Raw genomic sequence first — 20,643 nt, forward strand, 5'->3', positions numbered from 1 at the left:
CGGGTTCGATCCCAGTCACGGGCACATGCCAGGGTTGCGGGCTTGATCCCCAGGGGAGGGCTTGCAGGAGGCAGCCAATCAATGATTCTCTCTCATCATTGATGTTTCTATCTCTCTCTTCCCCTCCCTTCCTCTCTAAAATCAATAAAAAATATATATTTTAAAAAGAATCTCTCTTTGTCTTTACCCTTTTGAATTTGAATTACAGTGTTTCTTGGTGTGGGTCTCTTTAGATTCATCTTGTTTGGGACTTTCTGCCCTTCCTGGACTTCTGTGTTTATTTCCTTCACCAGGTAAGGGAAGCTTTCTCTCTAGTCCCTTCCTAGTGCCACTTTCTCAGCAAAATTCTGGAAAGAATGGACATTATTGGGCAAACAATTTGTTTTTGCTTCAGAAGCTCTTCTAGATTCCAGCCTGTCTTATCAGTCCATACTATCATGTACATTTCATCAACTTCCTTCTTCTCAAGGTCTCTGTTTATGGCAAGCTCTCTCTTCTATTGGTCTGTACCCAGACCAGCCTCCTGACCCAGGTCTTTTGGGGTTTTTTTAAATCTTTATTGCTGAAAGTATTACAGATGCCCCTTGCAATCGTTTTCCCATTGACCCTCTCCATTGCACACCTGTCCCTCCCAGGCCTTCAGCACACAATTGTTTGTGTCCACGGGCTATACATTGTTGACTTGATGATCACCATTCTGACAAGTTTGAGGAAATACCTCATTGTCATTTTAATTTGCATCTCTTAGATGATTAGTGATTTTGAGCATTTTTTTTTATATGTCTCTTTGCCTTCTGTGAATCCACTTTGGAGTAGTGTCTATTTAGTTCCTTTCCCCATTTTTAAATTGGATTCTTTGTGTTCCTTTCATTGAGCTGTATGACTTTCTTTTATATGTGGGAAATTAACCACTTATCAGATGTATCATTGGCAAATATGTTCTCCCATGCAGTGGGCTCTCCTTTCATTTTGTTGATGGTTTCTTTTGCTGTGCAGAAGCTTTTTGTTTTTATGTAGTCACTGTAATGTTTAATCTAAGATGGAAGATTTAATCTGACTGAAACCAATAAGTTGACCAAGACAAGCAGGGTAAAAGCGAAAGATTGCGTTTATTGAAAGCTCCTAGGTGAGGTCCCACGGTCCAGGAGCACAGGCCGGGGGAGTCACACCCACCTATGCCTGGCAGAGCTTCTTAATGCTGCTGTTGGACCAATCAGGTTTATCTGAGGTAGCTTGTGGCGGGTGATTTATGAGCAGGAAGTTTGTACGGTTGCACCCTGGCCATCCTGAGAAGCCTCGGGTGGTCATTTATTGTCCATCAGGAAGTTAGCACAGCAGGATGTGAGCGTAACTGTGACTTGGTGTTCTGGTGGGTCCCAGGGTGGTTGCTATTGTCCAATAGGAAGTTAGCACAACTGTGGCTCGGTCATTCTGGGTTGTTTGTCCAACTCAGCGGGTGGCATCGGGAAAGTCCCTATTTTCCCAGCCCCAGACTTTACAGTCACATTTATTTTCTCCTTAGTTTCCTTTGCCCTAGGAGATGTATCCATAAACATACTGCTATGAAAGATCTCTGAGATTTTGCTGCCTATGGTTTCTTCTAAGATTTGTATGGTTTCACAACTTACATTTAAGTCTTTTACCTATTTTGAGTTTATTATTGTATGGTGTAAGTTGGTGACCTAGTTTTATTTTTTCACATATACCTGTCCAATTTTCCCAACACCATTTATTGAACAGGCTGTCTTGACTCCATTGTATGTTCTTGCCTCCTTTGTCAAATATCAATTGAGTGTAATGGCTTGGGTCAATTTCTTGGGTATCTGTTCTGTTCCATTGATCTATACTATAACATGATATCTGGTATTGTGATTGCTCCAACATTGTTGTTCTTTCTCAAGATTGCTGTAGCTTTTTTTGATTCCATATAAATTTTGGGGGAATTGGTTCTAGATCTGTGAAATATGCCGTTGGTATTTTAATAGGGATTGTGTTGAATATATAGATTGCTTTTGGAAGTATGAACATTTTAATGATGTTGATTCTACCAATCCATGAACAGCGTATATTCTTCCTCTTGTTTATATCTTCCTCTATCTCCTTTTTCAAAGTCCTAGAGTTTATTGATTTTTTGTTTTTTTGGCTTTTTTAGTCTCTATATAATTTATTTCCACTCTGATCTTGTTACAGGGTGTGGGACTGAGCCATGGAAGGGTTACAGAATGTTACAGAATGTGCTAAGGGGAGGAAATGAGACATGAGAAATTGAATGTGCTGGGAGAGGGGACTGACGTAAGGAGAGGGATCGCTTCAGGATATGGAGAAGCATTGTGTCAGGGTTAGGAACCATGGAAGAAAAATTGCTAGATTGTCTTAGAAAAACAATGTGTTATGATATGCTGCAGCCAGGTGTGACGACTCCACTTACCTCCCCTTTGTGCTTATGAACTTTCTATGAACTTCTAAGGAACAGCTAATGAAATGCTTTGTATTTTTTTAACACTTTCGCTATAAAGGATCATACTGCACACATGCTCTTTGCCACACGCTCCAAAGCTCCCAGAGGGGGAGATAGGCGCTGTGGTCAGCTGGCCACTGAATGGTTTCTTTGGCAACTCATTTATTATTTAATAACATGCTATTTAGCCTCCATGTGTTTGAAGATTTTTGAGTGTTTTTCCTGTAGTTGATTACTAATTTCATTCCGTTGTGATCTGAGAAGATACTTGATATGATTCCAATCTTCTTGAACTTGTAGAGATTTGTGTCCTAACATGTGGTCTATCTTTGAGAATGACCCATGTGCACTTGAGAAGAATGTATATTCTGCAGCTTTTGAGTGAAATGTTCTAGAAATGTCAATTAGATCCATCTGTCAACCTTAATCCCTCAAAAGTGTTATAGGCAGGAAAGGGGCTGTTCAGATTTCAGGAAATGTGATTGGTGTATTTCCCTGTCCCAGAGCTACTCCTCTGCGATTGGCCCAAAATATCTGGATGCAATCCAGTGGGATCAGCTGGAGTCCTGGAGTTTCTATCAGCTCTCCCGTGCAGGGAAAGTACCAGACTAGGCTGGTGCCCAGGATAGTGGGTGGGTGGCCCCTTCCCCAATCCAGTCACTGATGCTTCCTGAGACTATTGAAACCCTCAAACCCATAGGCTTGACCTCAGCTTCTGTTTTCTCTAAAAATGGGCATTTAGGCTGTGGTAGGCATGGCTCCTGAGGGTAGAGTGGGCTGTTACCACCTAGGGCGGGGTTTTGTTTCTCTGACCTGCCCTGAGGCTACTGGGAGGGGTTAGTTCCTCTTTAGACAAAAGGCCATTTGGTTCGAGTGTATGAGACCAAGGACAGGGCTCCAGGCTGCTGCTTTTCCATGTCTCCCTGGAATGCTTCCCACCCGGGCCTCTCCTTAGGCACCTGAAGTCCACATTCTCTCCTTGCACCAAAGCCTCAGGTGAGCAGCTGCCAATGAAAACTTCTGTGCTCTGGGTTTAGAAAAAAGAAAAACAACTAAACTGTAGCCTTCTCTCTGACCAGCTCCAGGCCCCACTGTGGCCAGCAGCCCTGTCGCCTTTCACGGTGGGATGTTACCTGGGAACTCCGGGCTCTGGGCTCTGGTACTCCAGGCTATGGAGCCCATCTGGGTCCCGGCCTCTATCTTGGAGGGAACAGCCTCCCGTAGCCAGGAGCTCCCTCCTCGCTCTCCACCTGCCCGCCTGCCGCTCCTGGACACTCGGTCATTTCCTCTCCTGACCTCGCCCTTCCTGTCGGTCTCCAGGTGTTTTCTGTCCTTTCTTGATATAAGTCCCCTCCTTCACTGGGACCTCAGTTGGTAACTATGGGTGCATGTTCCCCACTTTAGTTTTATTTCCAGTCTGGTCCTGGGAAGAGGTGGAAGAAAAGTCTGCCTATTCGGCCACTATTTTCTCCTTCTCCCTGCCCCAGCTTTTGAGCTATTTCGCTCTCCGCTCATCTACAAAGGGCACATTTCTCTCTGGAATTCAGTTCATCGTGGGTTTTTTGCATATACCACTCACTGCACATTCCACAGATAAGTATGGTTTTAATTTCAGTTTTTTTATTGTTACCGTGGGATAGCAGAACTTTCATATCCTTCCACATCAGATCAAATTAAGTCTCAAAACCAAGTGTCTTCCTGATCGATGTGCAGTATAAGGCTGACAGAGATAAGACACTGGTCTAGGAATATGATGAAAACGAAAGGTCTTATCCAGGATGGGATATATCAAAAGTTGAACATCAAACAAATAATCGTTGGCTAACAAGAGTTCATTCATAATAAGTGACCAAATTACTTCAGTGAGGCCAAATTTAACCACTATCCGACCTGATATGTTAGTTAGACTATGGACATTAGCCATTTTCCTGTCAAATCTGCAGGCCCTTCAATTTTTGGAAGTTAAAAGCAACCAAACCCAAATATGTAAGTATAAATTTTTGGATTGTATTTCTCTAAAAAAAATGGGAGAGAGAGAGACATCGGTTTAGGCTCAACAGGACTAAGATACCGTTAGGGTCGCCGAAGGAGGAACGCATGAGGCCAAAAAGGGTAAAGGATTATAAATGTACTAGAGGCCCGATGCCCTCGCCGCCCCAGCTTCGTCCGGAAGGTCGTCTGGAAAGATGTCCGGAATGTCGTTTGGCTGTCCAGTCTAATTAGCATATTATGCTTTTATTATTATAGATTATTACATCTGCTAGCAGAAGGGCTGAGACCAAAATGGCATCAGCAGGACAGAGTAGGGGGAGCAGGATATTTATGTCACTGTTAAGGGTCAGTCAGAGTAATGGGTCAGACCCGGTGTAGGTGGGGGTGAGGTGTAGGTGAGCCACTGGGAACTGGGTGAGGCAGTTTACTGGAAGCCAAAGGCCGTTGTTCATGAAACCTACAAGGAGAATAACAGAAAATCGCCGGGAGGAGCGAGAGCCCCCTGCAAGGCATGATGTGCCTAACAGATACTGTCTAAGAATGTGCCTAACAGTTACCATCTAAGATTTCTTCAGGCATAGACGTGAGACCCAGCACGAGTGTTAGATAACAGGGGAAGAAAGAACATTCCCACAGAGAAAGAGGAAGGAAGAAAGAAATACAACGTTGAGTTTTCAGCAGCTCTTGCCAATTTTACATTCTTTCTTCTTTTTTCCTTCTCTATGAAACATGATGAATGTGTGTGTTTTCCATGTGTAGGAATCACATATTTTAGGAAGACGTGCTTCCTAAATGTGAAAGTAATATGGTTTAATCTTATGAAATGAAATAATTAATTTGGGAAATTCCATTTTTATCTTCAGTCTTTCTTTGGTCCCCAAAAGCTGCCTGGTTCACTGTCCCTACATAAAGGCACTCATCTGTGCTACACTGAACAATTATATATTTAGAGAACGATGAGCAGGATGATACAGTAAAATGACCTCAGAGGCTCAAGTTGCCTAGAAATGAAGGACTCCTCTCAGTGGCAAAGGCTACACATAATCTTATTTCCCCGCAGGTCTCAGGAGCTGGATCCTCAGACTCCCCCCCAAACAGCTGGGTTCCAGTTAAAATTGCTTAGCTTCGGGGCTCAAGTATTTATACTTATTATTTTAACTAGACAACCAAGCGGTCTGGGCTGCCTGCCAATACTTGAGACAATTAAGCAGAGACAGGGTTGAATCATATATGAGTGTTTATTCCAACCCTGCCAACAGTACAGGAGAGCAGCAGGTCATCCACAAATATCTGCTCTGCAACTAACCACTGCTTATATTGGGTAAGACAAAAATTACATGGGGAAGTAGGCAGTGCAGGCTGAAGTGGGACTCCGTTGTTTGGGCAACAAGGTTAAGAAGGTTAAGGTTAACTCTGTCCATGATAATAGGCAGTTAAGCCAAACCAGTCAGGGCAATAGGCAGTTCTTGAATGAGACTGGACCGAATTCCAATATTGACTCCCAGGTCCAAGGTTGATTCCCAGGTCCCAGCAGTGTACAACTCCCAGACAGGTTAGAATGTCCTTTCTTTCATCAGAACAAGGCAATCACAGTTAACAGAGCATGATTAATATTTCTTATAACTATAGCTAGTCTCCAATATTCTGTTTTTGCCCCTAATGTTATTTCCCCTGACACCCTACATACATACAAGAACCCTGTTATCTTCTAACAGGGAGTAGTAAGCCTCAACGAAAGAATAGCCCTATATTTCATTTATCTCACTCATAATATAATTATATTAATTATATGATATATATAACATAATTATATATCATATATATAATAACATAATAGAATATCATATTATATAAAACTAGAGGCCTGGTGCATGAAATTTGTGCACCAGGAGTGGAAGGGGGGGGTTGTCCCTCAGCCTGGCCAGCACCCTCTCCAATCTGGGACCCCTTGGGGGATGTCCAACTGCCAGGATCGGGCTTAAACCGGCAGTTGAACATCCCTCTCACAATCTGGGACTGCTGACTCCTAACTGCTTCTGCCTGCCAGCCTGATCGCGCCCTAACCGCTCCCCTGCCGGCCTGATCAATGTCTAACTGCTCCCCTGCTGGCCCAATCACCCCGAACTGCCCTCCCTGCTGGCATTATTTTGGAAGAAAGAAATACAATGTTAAGTTTTCAGCAGCTCTTGGCAATTTTACTTTCTTCTTTCTGCCCCAACTGCCCTCCCCTGCAGGTCCTATTGTGGTGACCATCTTGTGGTCGCCATCTTGTGATGACATCATGCATGACGCCACCTAGGCTTTTATTTTATTATATAGGATAATTTGGGAAATTATTCAATTTGTATAAAATATGTTTTATTAGTTACATATAATTGTATTATATATTAACATATAACTGTAATTATATAGTATTAGTTGCTACCATTTATTAAGCTCCTATCATGTGAACACATTCTTCCTACTCTCTATCCCCCACCACCTTTTGCCTAATAATGCTAACTGACTTTTCAGATCCATCTCAGCTTGGTTGTCGGTTCCTACAGAGAGCCTTTCCCACATTCTCCTAGCCCGGGCCCTCCCCGTTCTCCATAATTTTCCTTTGTGAAAACACTGTTTAATTGCTGATCTCCCCAACAAGGGGAGAGATCAATTGCTTTGTTGGTCTTTATACTGCCAGCACCCAGAATAGTGCCTGACACATAGTAGGCATTCAATAAATATTTGTTAAATAAACAACGAATTAATGCTAGGCACTTTATGTGATAATATAGGAAAAAACAGCAAAGACCATTGTTTCCGAAATCGTTATCACTTCCTTTTTCAGCCAGCTATAAATAGCAAGAAAATTCAAGTGAAACGCTGTCTGTTAGAAGAGTGCCTTTCTTTTCACAATCAATGATCCTCTGAAGATGGCGCAGCACTATTTATGGATCTTGCTCCTTTGCCTACAAACCTGTAAGTTCTGACCCTTGTTGATCCCTTTCTAGTTTTCTATTACTTTTCTTAGAGATTGCCCTGAAGGAAGACATGGAAATGCCCTTCTGATAGGTTTCAACACAGATACCCTTGGTCTATAAGGAAAACAACCAGTAAGAGTCAAACCTGTTTGAGCTTTAGAGTTTGAATTTTTGTTTGTGGTGGGTCTCCAAAGAGCTGAGACAAACCCTTCTGCTCAGGAGACTCAGCACTTGGTAGATCTGGCCAGAAAGCCCAGAAAGAGAAGAAATAATACAAAATCTTGAATAACTTAAAAGCTATTTCTTTTGGGGTATTATAATGTGTCATATGGCTTTTGACAAAGGTATACTTTTCTCCATTATTTCATTGCCCTAGCAGATTGGAGTTCATGGCCATAATTGTCACTGTAAAAACTTGATCTCTGGACGCTTGCTTCATTTTCAAAGCACATTCAGAGTTATTACTCAGCTTCTATCTTCCAAAAACTCCCTAAAATAAATGAGAAGTGGCTATTATTCCTATTTTACAAATACATTACTTTCAAAAAAATGAAGAACTGGAACTAAGAACATTACTTTCAAAAAATGAAGAACTGGCTTTAAAAACTCTGTTTTCCTTACTTATGCTCAACAGTAAATTATAAAGGACATATGCATACTGTTTGTTGTCGGTACAAAGAAAACTATGTAACATTAACCTAGCTCTGGGTGTGTCTTTTCATTGCATATATTATTTAATTAAATCCAAATAATTGCCTTTCTTATATAAAAATTGACTCTGTTTGCCATTTTAAATCTATTTCTATTGTCTCTTACCAGTTCTAAAAATGCACTATCAAATTCCTGACACGAATGCGTGGGTTAGGATTTTCTGAAAAGGTAGAATAAATGCACCATGGTCTCTCTGGTTCCCTTGACCTTTTAAAATTGGGGCTCCTTCCATTTGAGCATCACAGAGATTGCACCCTAAATTTCTCCTGCTGCTGTTCCTGGCGAAGGTGGTCCCTTATGCTTACCATTGGACTGTGAATCAACTGCTTTCCTGGAACTCAGATTAGTGAAGCAGCTGAGAAGCAGTGGAAAAGGAAGTTAGAAATCCCCATTTTTCTCTTGAAATCACCGAAATAAGTGTGTGAACTCATGACTCTTCCATGTCGGAAAATTTTTCCCTCAGAGTCAAAACTCACAGGCTTATGTTCTGATCCTAACTTTCTCATCATGACTTGGGAATCCTGTGACTCTGACCATCCCTCCCAGTATCCTACCAGCCACCCACCCTCTGTGGTGGAAGACAGGAAGAGTCCATGTCCATTTCTCTCTACAAGTTTTTTTCCCCCATGGAATTTTAATTCTTCCTTTTCTCTACACCTTTCTTGTTTCAGTTTCTTAAACTCCTCCCCTTGTCCCTTCTCCTATCTCTCATCAATAATAGTAATTACTGACTATTTATGGAGCAACCACTATGTGTCTGGCATTATGCTAAGTAGCTACATTTATCATTTTATTTAATCCTTACAATACCCTATGAGATGAGTACTATTAATATCTCAAGTTCACAGGTGAAAGCATTGGCCCAGAATTCTGGAGGTCATTTAGCCAAAAAGTGGAGAAAGTAGGATTTGACTTCCAATGTCTTTAGACTTAACCACTGAGCAATGCTGCCTTCACCCACTTTGATGCTAAAGTGGAATAAAATCCTTGCCCTCCTATTAATTGTTACCACATTTCGGGATTTGTCAGTGAAGAGCCGTGACTCATTCCCAGCAAGGCCGGATTATTTAGGGAGAGACTGGGCCTGTTTCCACACCCACCTGTAGAGGTGGTTGGGATTGGTGGGCAGGCCTTTGCCAATAGCCAGAGTTCAGGGAGGCCAGCAGAGCAGAATACCCAAGGAAATGACCATATCGAGACACGGTTCAAACACCATTCACATCAATAGGATTTGGGTTGAGTTGAATTTGCTTCTTAAAAACAAACAAGGATTCAATAATATCAGCAAGGTCTTGTCCTGTAAAGCGTAGTCATGGGGCACCCAGCAGAGGTGAGTGGGCCCGTCTGGACACCTGCCCATGGATAACCAGGCCCCAACCATCATCCTGGGGGTTAAAGACAGGTTTTGTGCCTGGAGAGGAGTCCTGGCAAGAGCCATATGCCACTAGTCCAAAGTCCTTCAAAATAACGAGAAAGCCTCTGTTCTAGAAAGAGATCTGAGCAGACCACTATCTCAGACTCTCAGAAAGGGCTCAAAGGCCCACTTGTAGAAATGGAAAAATATATATATTCGGCATGGGGAAAATGAAGTATCTGCTAAAAATGCAGTTTCCAAAGAGAGGCTGGGAAGCTGCATCCTTGCGCTAACACAGGACTGCAGTGGGAGGGAGTAGAGGCCACTGCATCAGCCTGTTGGGCTGAATCAGCCGGGCGATCAGTACGGTGGACAAAGCAGCCAGAGTGCCTTCACACAGAAGCACAAAAGTCAGTCCCCAGCCATTCATAGGTTGAGCATTGACCCATGAACCAGGAGGCCATGGTTCAATTCCCAGTCAGGGCACATGCCCGGGTTGCAGGCTCGATCCCCAGTGTGGGGCATGCAGGAGGCAGCCGATCAATGATTCTCTCTCATCATTGATGTTCCTATCTCTCTCTCTCTCCCTCTCCCTTCCGCCTTGAAATCAATCGAGATTATATATATATATGTCAGTCCCAGTCTACTCAGGCTACTCAAGTATTTCTTCAGTCAAATCATTCTTTATTTTTTGTTTATGGGGGGTTTTTTGGTGAGTCCTCATTTAACAGTTGCCTCGGAGTATTATTTTAATCTCTGTAACAATGCTTTTTTTATTTTCTATAACAAACATACAAAGTGCCAGGGACTTTTGTAACAGGTTTATAAATATTAACTCATTCAACCTTCATAATACTTCTGTGAGGTAAGTCGTTCTGTTAGCTCCATTTGAAAGTTGGTAAAAGTGAGGCACAGAGCCTGGCCGATGTGACTCAGTGGTTGAGCGTGGATCTATGAACCAAGAGCTTGCCAGTGCGATACCCAGGTTGCGTCCCCAGTGGAGGCGTGCAGGAGGCAGCTGATCTATGTTTCTCTGCCATCGATGTTTCTATCTCTCTCTCCCTCTTCCCTCCTCTCTCTCTGAAAATCAATACAAATGTGTATTTTTTAAAATGAGGCACAGAGAGGTTGCTAATTTTCACTTATTGCTAGTACCTAATGGAACCAAGATTCAAACTCTGGGCTGTCTGGCTCTTTCTCACTAAGTCATAGTGCCTGACATGGGGGTAGACAGAGGGTGCTCCTCATGGCAAGACCCTTTTTGGAGCCTCTAGACCAGCGGTTCTCAACCTTCCTCATGTCGCAACCCTTTACTACAGTTCCTCATGTTGTGGTGACCCCCAACCATAAAATTACTCAGTCAAATCTTTCTTTCTTTTTTGTTTATGGGGAGGTTTTTTGGTGAATCTTCGCTTAACAGTTGCCTGGGAGTATTATTTTAATCTCTGTAACAATGCTTTTTTTATTTTCTATAACAAACATACAAAGTGCCAGGGACTTTTGTAACAGGTTCATAAATATTAACTCATTCAACCTTCATAATACTTCTGTGAGGTAAGTCGTTCTGTTAGCTCCATTTTATAGTTGGTGAAAGTGAGGCACAGAGCCTGGCCGATGTGACTCAGTGGTTGAGCGTGGATCTATGAACCAAGAGCTTGCCAGTGCGATACCCAGGTTGCGTCCCCAGTGGAGGCGTGCAGGAGGCAGCTGATCTATGTTTCTCTGCCATCGATGTTTCTATCTCTCTCTCCCTCTTCCCTCCTCTCTCTCTGAAAATCAATACAAATGTGTATTTTTTAAAATGAGGCACAGAGAGGTTGCTAATTTTCACTTATTGCTAGTACCTAATGGAACCAAGATTCAAACTCTGGGCTGTCTGGCTCTTTCTCACTAAGTCATAGTGCCTGACATGGGGGTAGACAGAGGGTGCTCCTCATGGCAAGACCCTTTTTGGAGCCTCTAGACCAGCGGTTCTCAACCTTCCTCATGTTAACTCTGGTGCCGTGTCACATAGAGAAATGTTTTGATATTTGCAACCATAGTAAAACAAAGACTTACATTTTTGATATTTATTTTATATATTTAAATGCCATTTAACAAAGAAAAATCAACCAAAAAAATGAGTTCGCGTGTCACCTCTGACATGCGTGTCATAGGCTCGCCATCACTGGCATACACATTTCATTTAATCTTGGTAACTCCTCAAGTGGCAGGGTATATATGTTTTACTTCATTTACCAACTAGAATCCTGAGACTTAGCATGAAAGTGACTTACCCGTGTCACTTAGCTCGTCTGCAGCAGAGCCTGAACTAGAACATGTCCTGGATCCCTAGTTCAGGGCACTTTTACTCGCCACCCTGAGCTGCCCCAGCCTGTGGATCTACACCAAGACAATTGTTTGCTAATGTCACGAGGGTATTAGAGGGAAAAGAAGTTACAGTTAGCCAACTGCTCCTTCTTGTGTATCAGTTTATACCCTGAGGCTTCCACACCAAGACACGGGACCGGTGAAGAGCTCTCTCTTGGCCTCACTCTTTCTCTGGCTCTGGGTTTCTCTACCTTGCTTTATGTTGCTGGAAAAGGGGTAATTGGGTCAGCAGCCTAAAAGTGTCCATTCTCTCAACAAAAATGTGAGAGTCACCCACTAGGTGGTAGGGAAATAGTGGTGACCGGAACAGACAAGGACTCTGCATTCATGGTGATTTCATCCTCATGGAGCTGAGGCGCTGCGTAGTGATGGCTGCTCTGAAGAAAACTAAAGTAGGCGAGGCAATGGGGAGTGATGGAGGGAACTGCTGCTTTAAGCCTGGTGATCAGGAAAGCTCTCTGAGGAGATGACCTTGGAACAGAGTTTCATAGTGACAGAGTGCTGCGTGTATTGTAGAAAAGGAAGTCAGGCCCTAACCGGTTTGGCTCAGTGGACAGAGCGTCGGCCTGTGGACTGAAGGGTCCCAGGTTCGATTCCGGTCAAGGGCATGTACCTTGGCTGCGGTAGGGGATGTGCAGGAGGCAGCTGATCAATGTTTCTCTCTCATCGATGTTTCTAACTCTCTAACCCTCTCCCTTCCTCGCTGTAAAAAATCAATAAAATATATTTTTTTAAAAAAAGAAGAGGAAGTCAGCGAAACATGCAGGCCTGTCTGAAGGAGGAAGCAGTGTGGTTAGAGTGAGGGAGGAAAAGAAGGGTAGAAGATGAGGAAGGGGGAGGGGCCAGAGCAAGTGGAGCTTAGGAGATAAAGGCAGAGTGTAACTGACTAGGGAGCCTCCTACACCCCCATTTGTACATCATCTTCGTTTTTATCAGACTCTAAGGAGAACTATGAAGTTTTAGGTCTGTCCCCTCTGCATTGTCATAAATATTTTATGTTTCGTACTCTCTTTGGATTCCATCCCTCACTTCTCTTGCTCGGCTCTGAAGAATTTTCCTCTGGCCAATTAAAGTCCTCCTACCCCATCAATATTTCCAACCAGAATAAGTGTCTGATTTTTTAAAAAATATATCTCTTTCTTTTTCTCGTAATCTCTATTGCCTTCTTCCAGTCAGTGGTTTTTGGCAGCTACTTTATCATGAACTGCACATGTGTAGAGTCCACCTATATACATGGATTCATTCAGGAAAACAGGAGTTACCACCTAAAACACAGAAAGGTATATTAGGATGGGAAAGACGCCCACCTTTCCTCCCAGGAGGGGGAGGCCACCTCCATAAACAGCCTGTTTATAGTGCTCTCTGTCCCAGCTGGTGGCATCCTTCCCCTCGGGTTCCCTCTCACCATAGCTACCTAAGGGGCACAATGACTGTACTTTCCCATTTAAGCCCACACTCCAGGGTTCCAGCCTTTTCCTGCCTTTGCTTCTCCTTGAGAAGTCCTGCCTGTCTCCTACCCTTCCCTTCTGCGGTCTGGCATATGACAGTGAGGAAACCATCCTCACTAGGAGATGTTATAAACATGGCTCACCTCGCCCCTGGGCTCCCAAGGCTGCTCAGCAATCTTTTCATCCCCTCAATAAATCTTGGGTAGACTCCCAGTGTGTTCCCGATAGTGGCATTTTCTCAACATTTTGACATTCATCAAAACAATAATACAACCACGATTAATATGTACCAGGCATTGTGCTAAGTGCTTTATCTTCAAAATTGTATTTAACAGTTATCCATATTGTAGAGGTAAGGAACCTGAGGATCAGATAAGTCCAAAAAATGTTCTCATGGTGACACAGCTAGGTTCAAACCTACCAACATTCAAAACCCGTGCCCCTAAACTTTTTACTTTCTAGCTGGTCCTATCCTTGCCCCTTCACTCTTTTTTTAAAATACATTTTTATTGATTTTTTTACAGAGAGGAGGGGAGAGGGATAGAGAGTTAGAAACATCGATGAGAGAGAAACATCAATCAGCTGCCTCCTGCACACTCCCCACTGGGAACGTGCCCGCAACTAAGATACATGCCCTTGACCGGAATCGAACCCGGGACCTCTCAGTCCGCAGGCTGACGCTCTATCCACTGAGCCAAACCGGTTTTGGCTTTTATTCTGTTCTGATAGCTGGCTGGAATCAAAGAAAGAACCTGAAATATCAAAGGTGGTGGGCCGAGTAATCTTATCATAGCCCTTCATAGGCAACTGTTTCTCACCCAGCCTTGGAGTAAGAGTTGGAAAGGATCAGTTTCAGGGTTTAGAGAGACTGTGTTTTGTGTTTGATTGAGGGACAATCCATAAACTTTAGAAATGTTAGACTGCCTTGCAGAGTGAAGGACTGGGAGGCAGATTCAGGAATTCTTTTCAGGAAACAGTTGTAATAAACATCCTCTTAAAAACAGCAGGGTTGGCAGTTCCCTCGGTAGAATAGTTCCCAAGGTCATCGGGAGTCCACACTTTTTCAATCTTCCTGCTTCACCATTTTTAGTACTTGACTTCATCTTCCTGATCCCAAATGTCCATCTGAGATCCCGCCTGCAAGAAGCAAGAAAGAGATAAATAAAGCGAAGTGCCTTCTTCTTAAAGACACAGAAGTCATATGCAACACTTTCACTTTCATCCTGTTGACCTGAACTTAGTCTTATGATCAAACTTAGCTAGCAGAAAAGTGGGCAATAGGTGACTCTATTTCCTTCTACAAATTAAAATTCTGTTACTACAAAGCTCTAAGGAGAAAAAATATAGGAAAACAACTAGAAGATTCTACTACAGCCCCCCACAAATAATATTTAAACCCATTCTCCTTATTTTCCATTCTTCCAACTTCTTACTTAGATGGTCCAACATCATCCAAATTCAATATTTCTAAACCTGAACTTGTCTTCTACTTTGACTTCCTTCCAAAATAACATGAATTGGTTTTCCACTGACATAAAGTAGACACGAAAAATGTATTGTTGCCCTGGCCAGTGTGGCTCAGTTGGTTGCAATGTCATCCCATGCACTAGAAGGTCTCTGGTTCAATTCCCAGTCAGGGCACATGCCTAGGATGTGGGTTGGATCCCAAGTTGGGGCTCCATGGAGGAGGCAACTGATAGATGTATGTCTCCCACATTGATGCTTCTCTTCCTCTCTCCCTCCCCCCTCTCTAAGATCAATTATATATACACATGTGTATATATATAATTGATTGACAAAAGAAGGTTTATATAATACAAATAAATAGTACAATAATTAATAAATAAATAGTAATACAAGAATAAACTCTGTTTTGCAGACTCATAACTGTAAACCTACTTTTGCCCACCTGTGTGTGTGTGCGCACGCATTTGAACAACTGAATTATTTTAGATGTCCTTATTACTTGCCTTTCTTTGTACAATCTCTCAAATTTAACCCTTCCTTTCTATTCCCCCATCATCCTCTGGTTAATGCCCAGAAGGCTATAGGAGGCTCCGAAATGGTCTCTCAAGGCCGGCTTCTCTTCCTTCCTACTTTTTCTACACATCATTACTATATTACTATGACCCTAAAACATTATTTTAATCTTCATCCTCCAAAACTTTAATAGCTCCCCTCTGTGGTGTAGACATTAAACTCAAGGCTGTCCCAAATCTAAGCCATATCTCTTTACATCTCCTGCCTTACCTCTCTCCGCTGTTATTCCAATCTATACTTATTTAACCTACATTACACATTCTCCTGCTTCTACACTTTTATTAAGGATCCCTTTGAGGGGTCCCACCCAAAGCACCCCTCCTGGGGATCAGTCACAGAAGGAAACAGTGATTCTGTTGCAACAGCTCCTGGATTACAGATGACCAACTCCAATGGCAACAGGAGGCGAGTCTTGGGAGTCCAAGCAGCGACAGGGCTCTGTGGCTTCATTTCTCTGTCTGAAACAGCCATGGAGAGTCTTTAAAAACAAAACAAAACAAAACAAAAAACACTGAAGTTTGTTGTTGCTTTTTATTGTTTAAAATATTACATGTCTCCTTTTTTCCCCTGATTAACACCCCCCAACTCCCACCCCTAAGGGCAAGGCCCCACCGCCCCAGTGTCTGTGTCCATTGGTCATGCTAATATGCATGCATACAAGTCCTATGGTTGATCTCTAAGCCCACCCCCCAACCCCCACCTTCTCCCTGAGGTTGGACGGTCTGCTCAGTGCCATCTTGTCTCTGGATCCATATTTGCTCATCTGTTTATGTTGATCATTATATCCCACACATGAGTGAGATCATGTGATATTTATCTTTCTCCAACTGGCTTATTTCACTTAGCATATGCTCTCCAGTTCCATCCATGCTGTTGCAAATGGTAAAAGTTCCTTCTTTTTTTATAGCAGCATAGTATTCCATTGTGTAGATGTACCACAGTTTTCTAATCCACTCATCTGTGATGGGCACTTAAGCTGTTTCCAAATTTTAGCTATGGTAAATTGTGCTGCTATGAAGATAAGGGTACATATAGTCTTTCTAATTTGTGTTTCTGATATAGTCCTAGGAGTGGGATTATTGGGGTAAATGGGAGTTCCATTTTTAAATTTTTGAAGAAACTCCATACTGATCTCCACAGTGGCTGCACCAGTCTGCATTCCCACCAGCAGTGAATGAGGGTTCCTTTTTCTCCACATCCTCGCCAGCACTTGTTTGTTGATTTGTTGTTGATAGTCATTCTGACAGGTGTGAGATGGTACCTCATTGTTTTGATTTGCATCTCTCGGATGTTTAGTGACTTTGAGCATGTTTTCATATGTCTCTCAGCCTTCTGTATGTCCTCTTTTGAAAAGTGTCTACTTAGGTCCTTTGCCCATTTTTTGATTGGGTTGTTTATCTTCCTTTTGTTAAGTTGTACGAGTTCCCTGTAAATTTTGGAGATTAAACCCTTATCTGCAATAGCATTGGCAAATATGTTCTCCCATGCAGTGGGCTTTCTTATTGTTTTATTGATGGTTTCTTTTGCAGTGCAGAAGCTTTTTATTTTGATGTAGTCCCATTTGTTTATTTTCTCCTTAGTTTCCATTGTCCTAGGAGCTATATTGATAAAGCTATTACTATGACATATGTCTGATATTTTGCTGCCTATGGAGTCTTCTAAGATTTTTATGGCTTCCCAGCTTACATTTAAGTCCTTTAACCATTTGAGTTTGTTTTTGTGTATGGTGTAAGTTGGTGACCTAGTTCAATTTTTTTGGAGATATCTGACTAATTTTCCCAGCACCATTTATTGAAGAGACTGTCTTGACTCCATTGTATGCTATTGCCTCCTTTGTCAAATATTAATTGAGCATAATGGCTTGGGTCTATTTCTGGGTTCTCTGTTTAGTTCCATTGGTCTATATGTCTGTTCTTGTCTTTTTTTTGTGTGTGCCAATACCAGGCAGTTTGTGGTGAATCTATAAATTGCTTTGGGTAGTATAGACATTTTAATGATGTTGATTCTACCAATCCATGAACATAGTATATTCCTCCATTTGTTTATGCCTTCCTCTATCTCTTTTTTCAATGTTCTGTAGTTTTCTGAGTACAGGTCTTTTACCTCCTTAGTTAAGTTTATTTCTAAGTATCTTAATTTTTTTTTTTTTGGTGCAATGGTAAATGGGATTGTTTTAACACTGAAGTTTTTAAGAGAAAAATAAAGTTCACCAAGTAAAGTGGGTGGTACCTAAAAAAAACAAACCCAGGGCTCTACTTGAATTAACCTTTAATAATGACTCTTTATACCTTCTTCTGTATGGGCCTGGCCATGGCCATCATAGGGATAGACTAGGGACGCCTTCAAGGGCATGTACCAATTATTAAGATGATAATAAAGAAGATGATGGTCTGGCCAGCTTGAGTGGTTGAGTATCAGCTTATGAACCAGGAGGTCACGGTTTAATTCCTCGTCAGGGCACATGCCCAGGTTGGGGCCTCAATCCCCAGTGTGAGGCATGCAGAAAGCTGCCAATCGATGGTTCTCTCATCATTGATGTTTCTATAGCGTGTCCCAAAATTCACGCAAGAAGTAATTTGGATAGAAAACACAGGTTTATAATTAAAAATTGTAAATTTTTTATTGATTCATAAAGTATACAGTATAGGGTTATATATGGAATAGCACATTGGGTAAATGTCCCCCAAGGCTTTGCTGGCACATACACAAAGCCGTGGTCTTCATTGGTCTTCATTGTCCCTGCTCCTGGGCCATAATTGGTACTTGGTAATGCTTATCAAATTGAAGGGATTGAAATCAAAGGGCAACAGATATTAGAATCTGATTCAATAAACCAAGTAAAATTAGGCTTTTACTTTTTGTTGTTGTTGTTGTTAATGCTCACGTAAAATTCAAATCTTGCGTCAATTTTGGGACACCCTATATCTCTTCCTCCCAATCCGTTCCTCTCTGAAATCAATTTTTTAATTAATTAATTAATAAAAAAGAGATGAGGAGGATGATTCTCATCCTTATTGTCACTGTTAACCTCAGACATAACTAACATGTATTTGCTTGATGGTTAGTGAAGCATTTTCACTCATAGTGTATGATTTGCTGATCACTGATTAGGTAGGGCAATTTTATAGCTATTATTTCCATTCTATGAATGAAGAAACTGAGACTCAGAAAGGTTTTGTGATTTTATAAGGTTACCTAGCTCATACATGTAAGGACTAGCACCTACATCTTCAGCCTCCCTCTCTTTCCACTACATGCTAAGGTTTTGCAGCTGCCTCTCTTACATCACGGTTGGAACATTTGAAGGTGGTGGAATCTTTACCTTATGCCTGTACAAACCCTAGGCCATTTCTCAGCAAGCCCAGAATTCTCACCACAGCAGCAGCACAATAGCTGCAGGACTTCCCCCAGCTCCTTCTATCTGCCACCCAGCCTGCACCACTTCCTGATGACTTGCCATGGAAGATAAGATACACCAACTACAAAAGCAGCACCCCACATCCACCATGTTGTGGCTACCCAACTGCTCTAACACTAAGAACTCTACTTTAGCAAACTGCCTACACACTTCCTGGAGTCTGTTGAAAGAACCCACCAAAATGATGAGGCAATGGCACCCACACTTTATCCATCTTCTCATATCTGACCTGAATCCAACGTGCAGAATGGCAATTAGGTACTAGGGGCCTTATGTTAAAAAAAAAAAAAAAAAAAAAAAGCCTTAAGATATGGCACCAGGACCAGTTGTATAATTTGTAGAACCCAGCACAGCATGAAATATGGGGCTCCTTGTTCAAATACTATGAAGAATTTCAAGGTGGCACAGCATCATTAAACCAAATTCAGGGTCTCTCTGAGCTCAAGGGTCTGTGTGACTGCACAAGTCACATAAACTATATCTGGACATCCAGAGACTCAGCTGGGACCCTCCACATGTCCCTCTACCTGATGTCATTAGCCCAATGGGACAGTTTACCTGGAGAGAATTCATGTTCAAGAGAATGAATTTTCTCTTTCATTCTCTTGGTAAACTATGACTCCTGCCTTTGCTTTTTACCTTAGTTTCTGCTCGGTCCCCCAATGGTGTGTTCCTTGTGCTCTTACCACACATCACATTGAATGCAGTACTTGTATACACGTCTGTCTTTACCAGGACTGCAGCCATGTCCTATTCACCCCTGAGTCCCTAACACAGCATCTGGCATATAGATAGCACTTAACGTTTGTAAATGAGGGTCCTTAGTCTCTCGCACCCCTCAGGGCCCTATTACATATCCTCCCCTAACTAAGTCGTCAGGCCTGGCCTGCGGTGGTCTTCCTCAGAGGAAATGTTGGTTAGTCTGAAAGAAAAGAGGTTTATATTTGCAGCCCCTGGGTTCATTCAGGAACTGCTTACTGGCTGAGGACAAAGGCGGCCTTAGTGAGACAGGTTAAAAATCCCTTTGCTTTTTAAAATTTTTAAATTGATTTCAGAGAAGACGGGAGAAGGAGAGAGATAGAAACATCAATAATGAGAGAGAATCATTGATCGGCTGCCTCCTGCAGGCCCTCTACTGGGATCGAGCTTGCAGCTGGGCATGTGCCCTGACCAGGAATCGAACCGTGATCTCTGGGTTCATAGGTAGATGCTCAACCACTGAGCCAAACTGGCCGGGCCCCATCTGAGGTGTTTCAACACCAGTGACCAATTCACCAGTTTTCCAGATACAACCTGGAATCCAACAACTCAATACACTACTGACACTCTCTACCTGGAGTAGCGCCAGATCCCACAAGTTAAAGAGCTCAGAAGATTGCCCCCGCTCCAGACATCAGTCACAAGTCCAGGCCTCCTGTGTTTCTGACCCACCAGCTATAAATCCAGTGCCCAGCAACCCTACTGCAGGTTTGCTGATTTGCTAGAACAGCTCACAGAACTCAGAGAAGCATTTCCTTACTGATCCCAGTGTATTACAAAGATGTGATTTAGGAAGAGCCACGTGAGGAGGTTAACAGGGCCAGATGAGGAGGGTGTACAGAGTTTCCATGCCCTCTCTGGGCACACTAGCCTCCCAGCGGGTGTGTATACCATTATTATATAGAGTGCCTTTCTTTTCACAAATTATGTATTAAATCACTTTATTTTATTAGGTGATGGAGGGAAAGAAAAATAAACCTTTAATTCTTTTTTCTTCTCCTGTTAGATTTTAAAAACACTCATTCTTGCTCTGACAGGTTTGGCTCAGTGGATAGAGTGTCAGCCTGTAGACCGAAGGGTCCCGAGTTCAAATCCAATCAAGGGCACATACTTCAGTTGCATGCTCCTCCCTG

The 20,643-nt window shown here is 42.5% G+C and overlaps 1 protein-coding gene and 1 long non-coding RNA gene across 2 annotated transcripts in view; one reads left to right on the plus strand and one right to left on the minus strand.

Moving 5' to 3' along the window:
• Positions 1 to 3,331: 3,331 nt before the first annotated feature.
• CD84 (CD84 molecule) overlaps positions 3,332 to 20,643 on the plus strand; it is a 32,266-nt gene continuing 14,954 nt past the window's right edge. Inside the window, exons 1-2 of the mRNA XM_006752828.2 lie at positions 3,332 to 3,454; positions 7,282 to 7,408. Of these exons, the coding sequence (XP_006752891.1) occupies positions 7,363 to 7,408 (46 nt within the window). The 5' untranslated portion in view covers positions 3,332 to 3,454; positions 7,282 to 7,362. The remainder of the gene's footprint in view (positions 3,455 to 7,281; positions 7,409 to 20,643) is intronic.
• LOC107181801 lies at positions 7,697 to 8,649 on the minus strand. The gene is made up of 2 exons (XR_001512508.1): positions 8,427 to 8,649; positions 7,697 to 7,900 (listed from the first exon to the last, which is right to left on the minus strand). It is a non-coding gene; the product is annotated as an uncharacterized LOC107181801 (long non-coding RNA).

The sequence above is a fragment of the Myotis davidii genome, unplaced genomic scaffold (assembly GCF_000327345.1).
Source record: "Myotis davidii unplaced genomic scaffold, ASM32734v1 scaffold251, whole genome shotgun sequence".
NCBI classification, from domain to species: Eukaryota; Metazoa; Chordata; class Mammalia; order Chiroptera; family Vespertilionidae; genus Myotis; species Myotis davidii.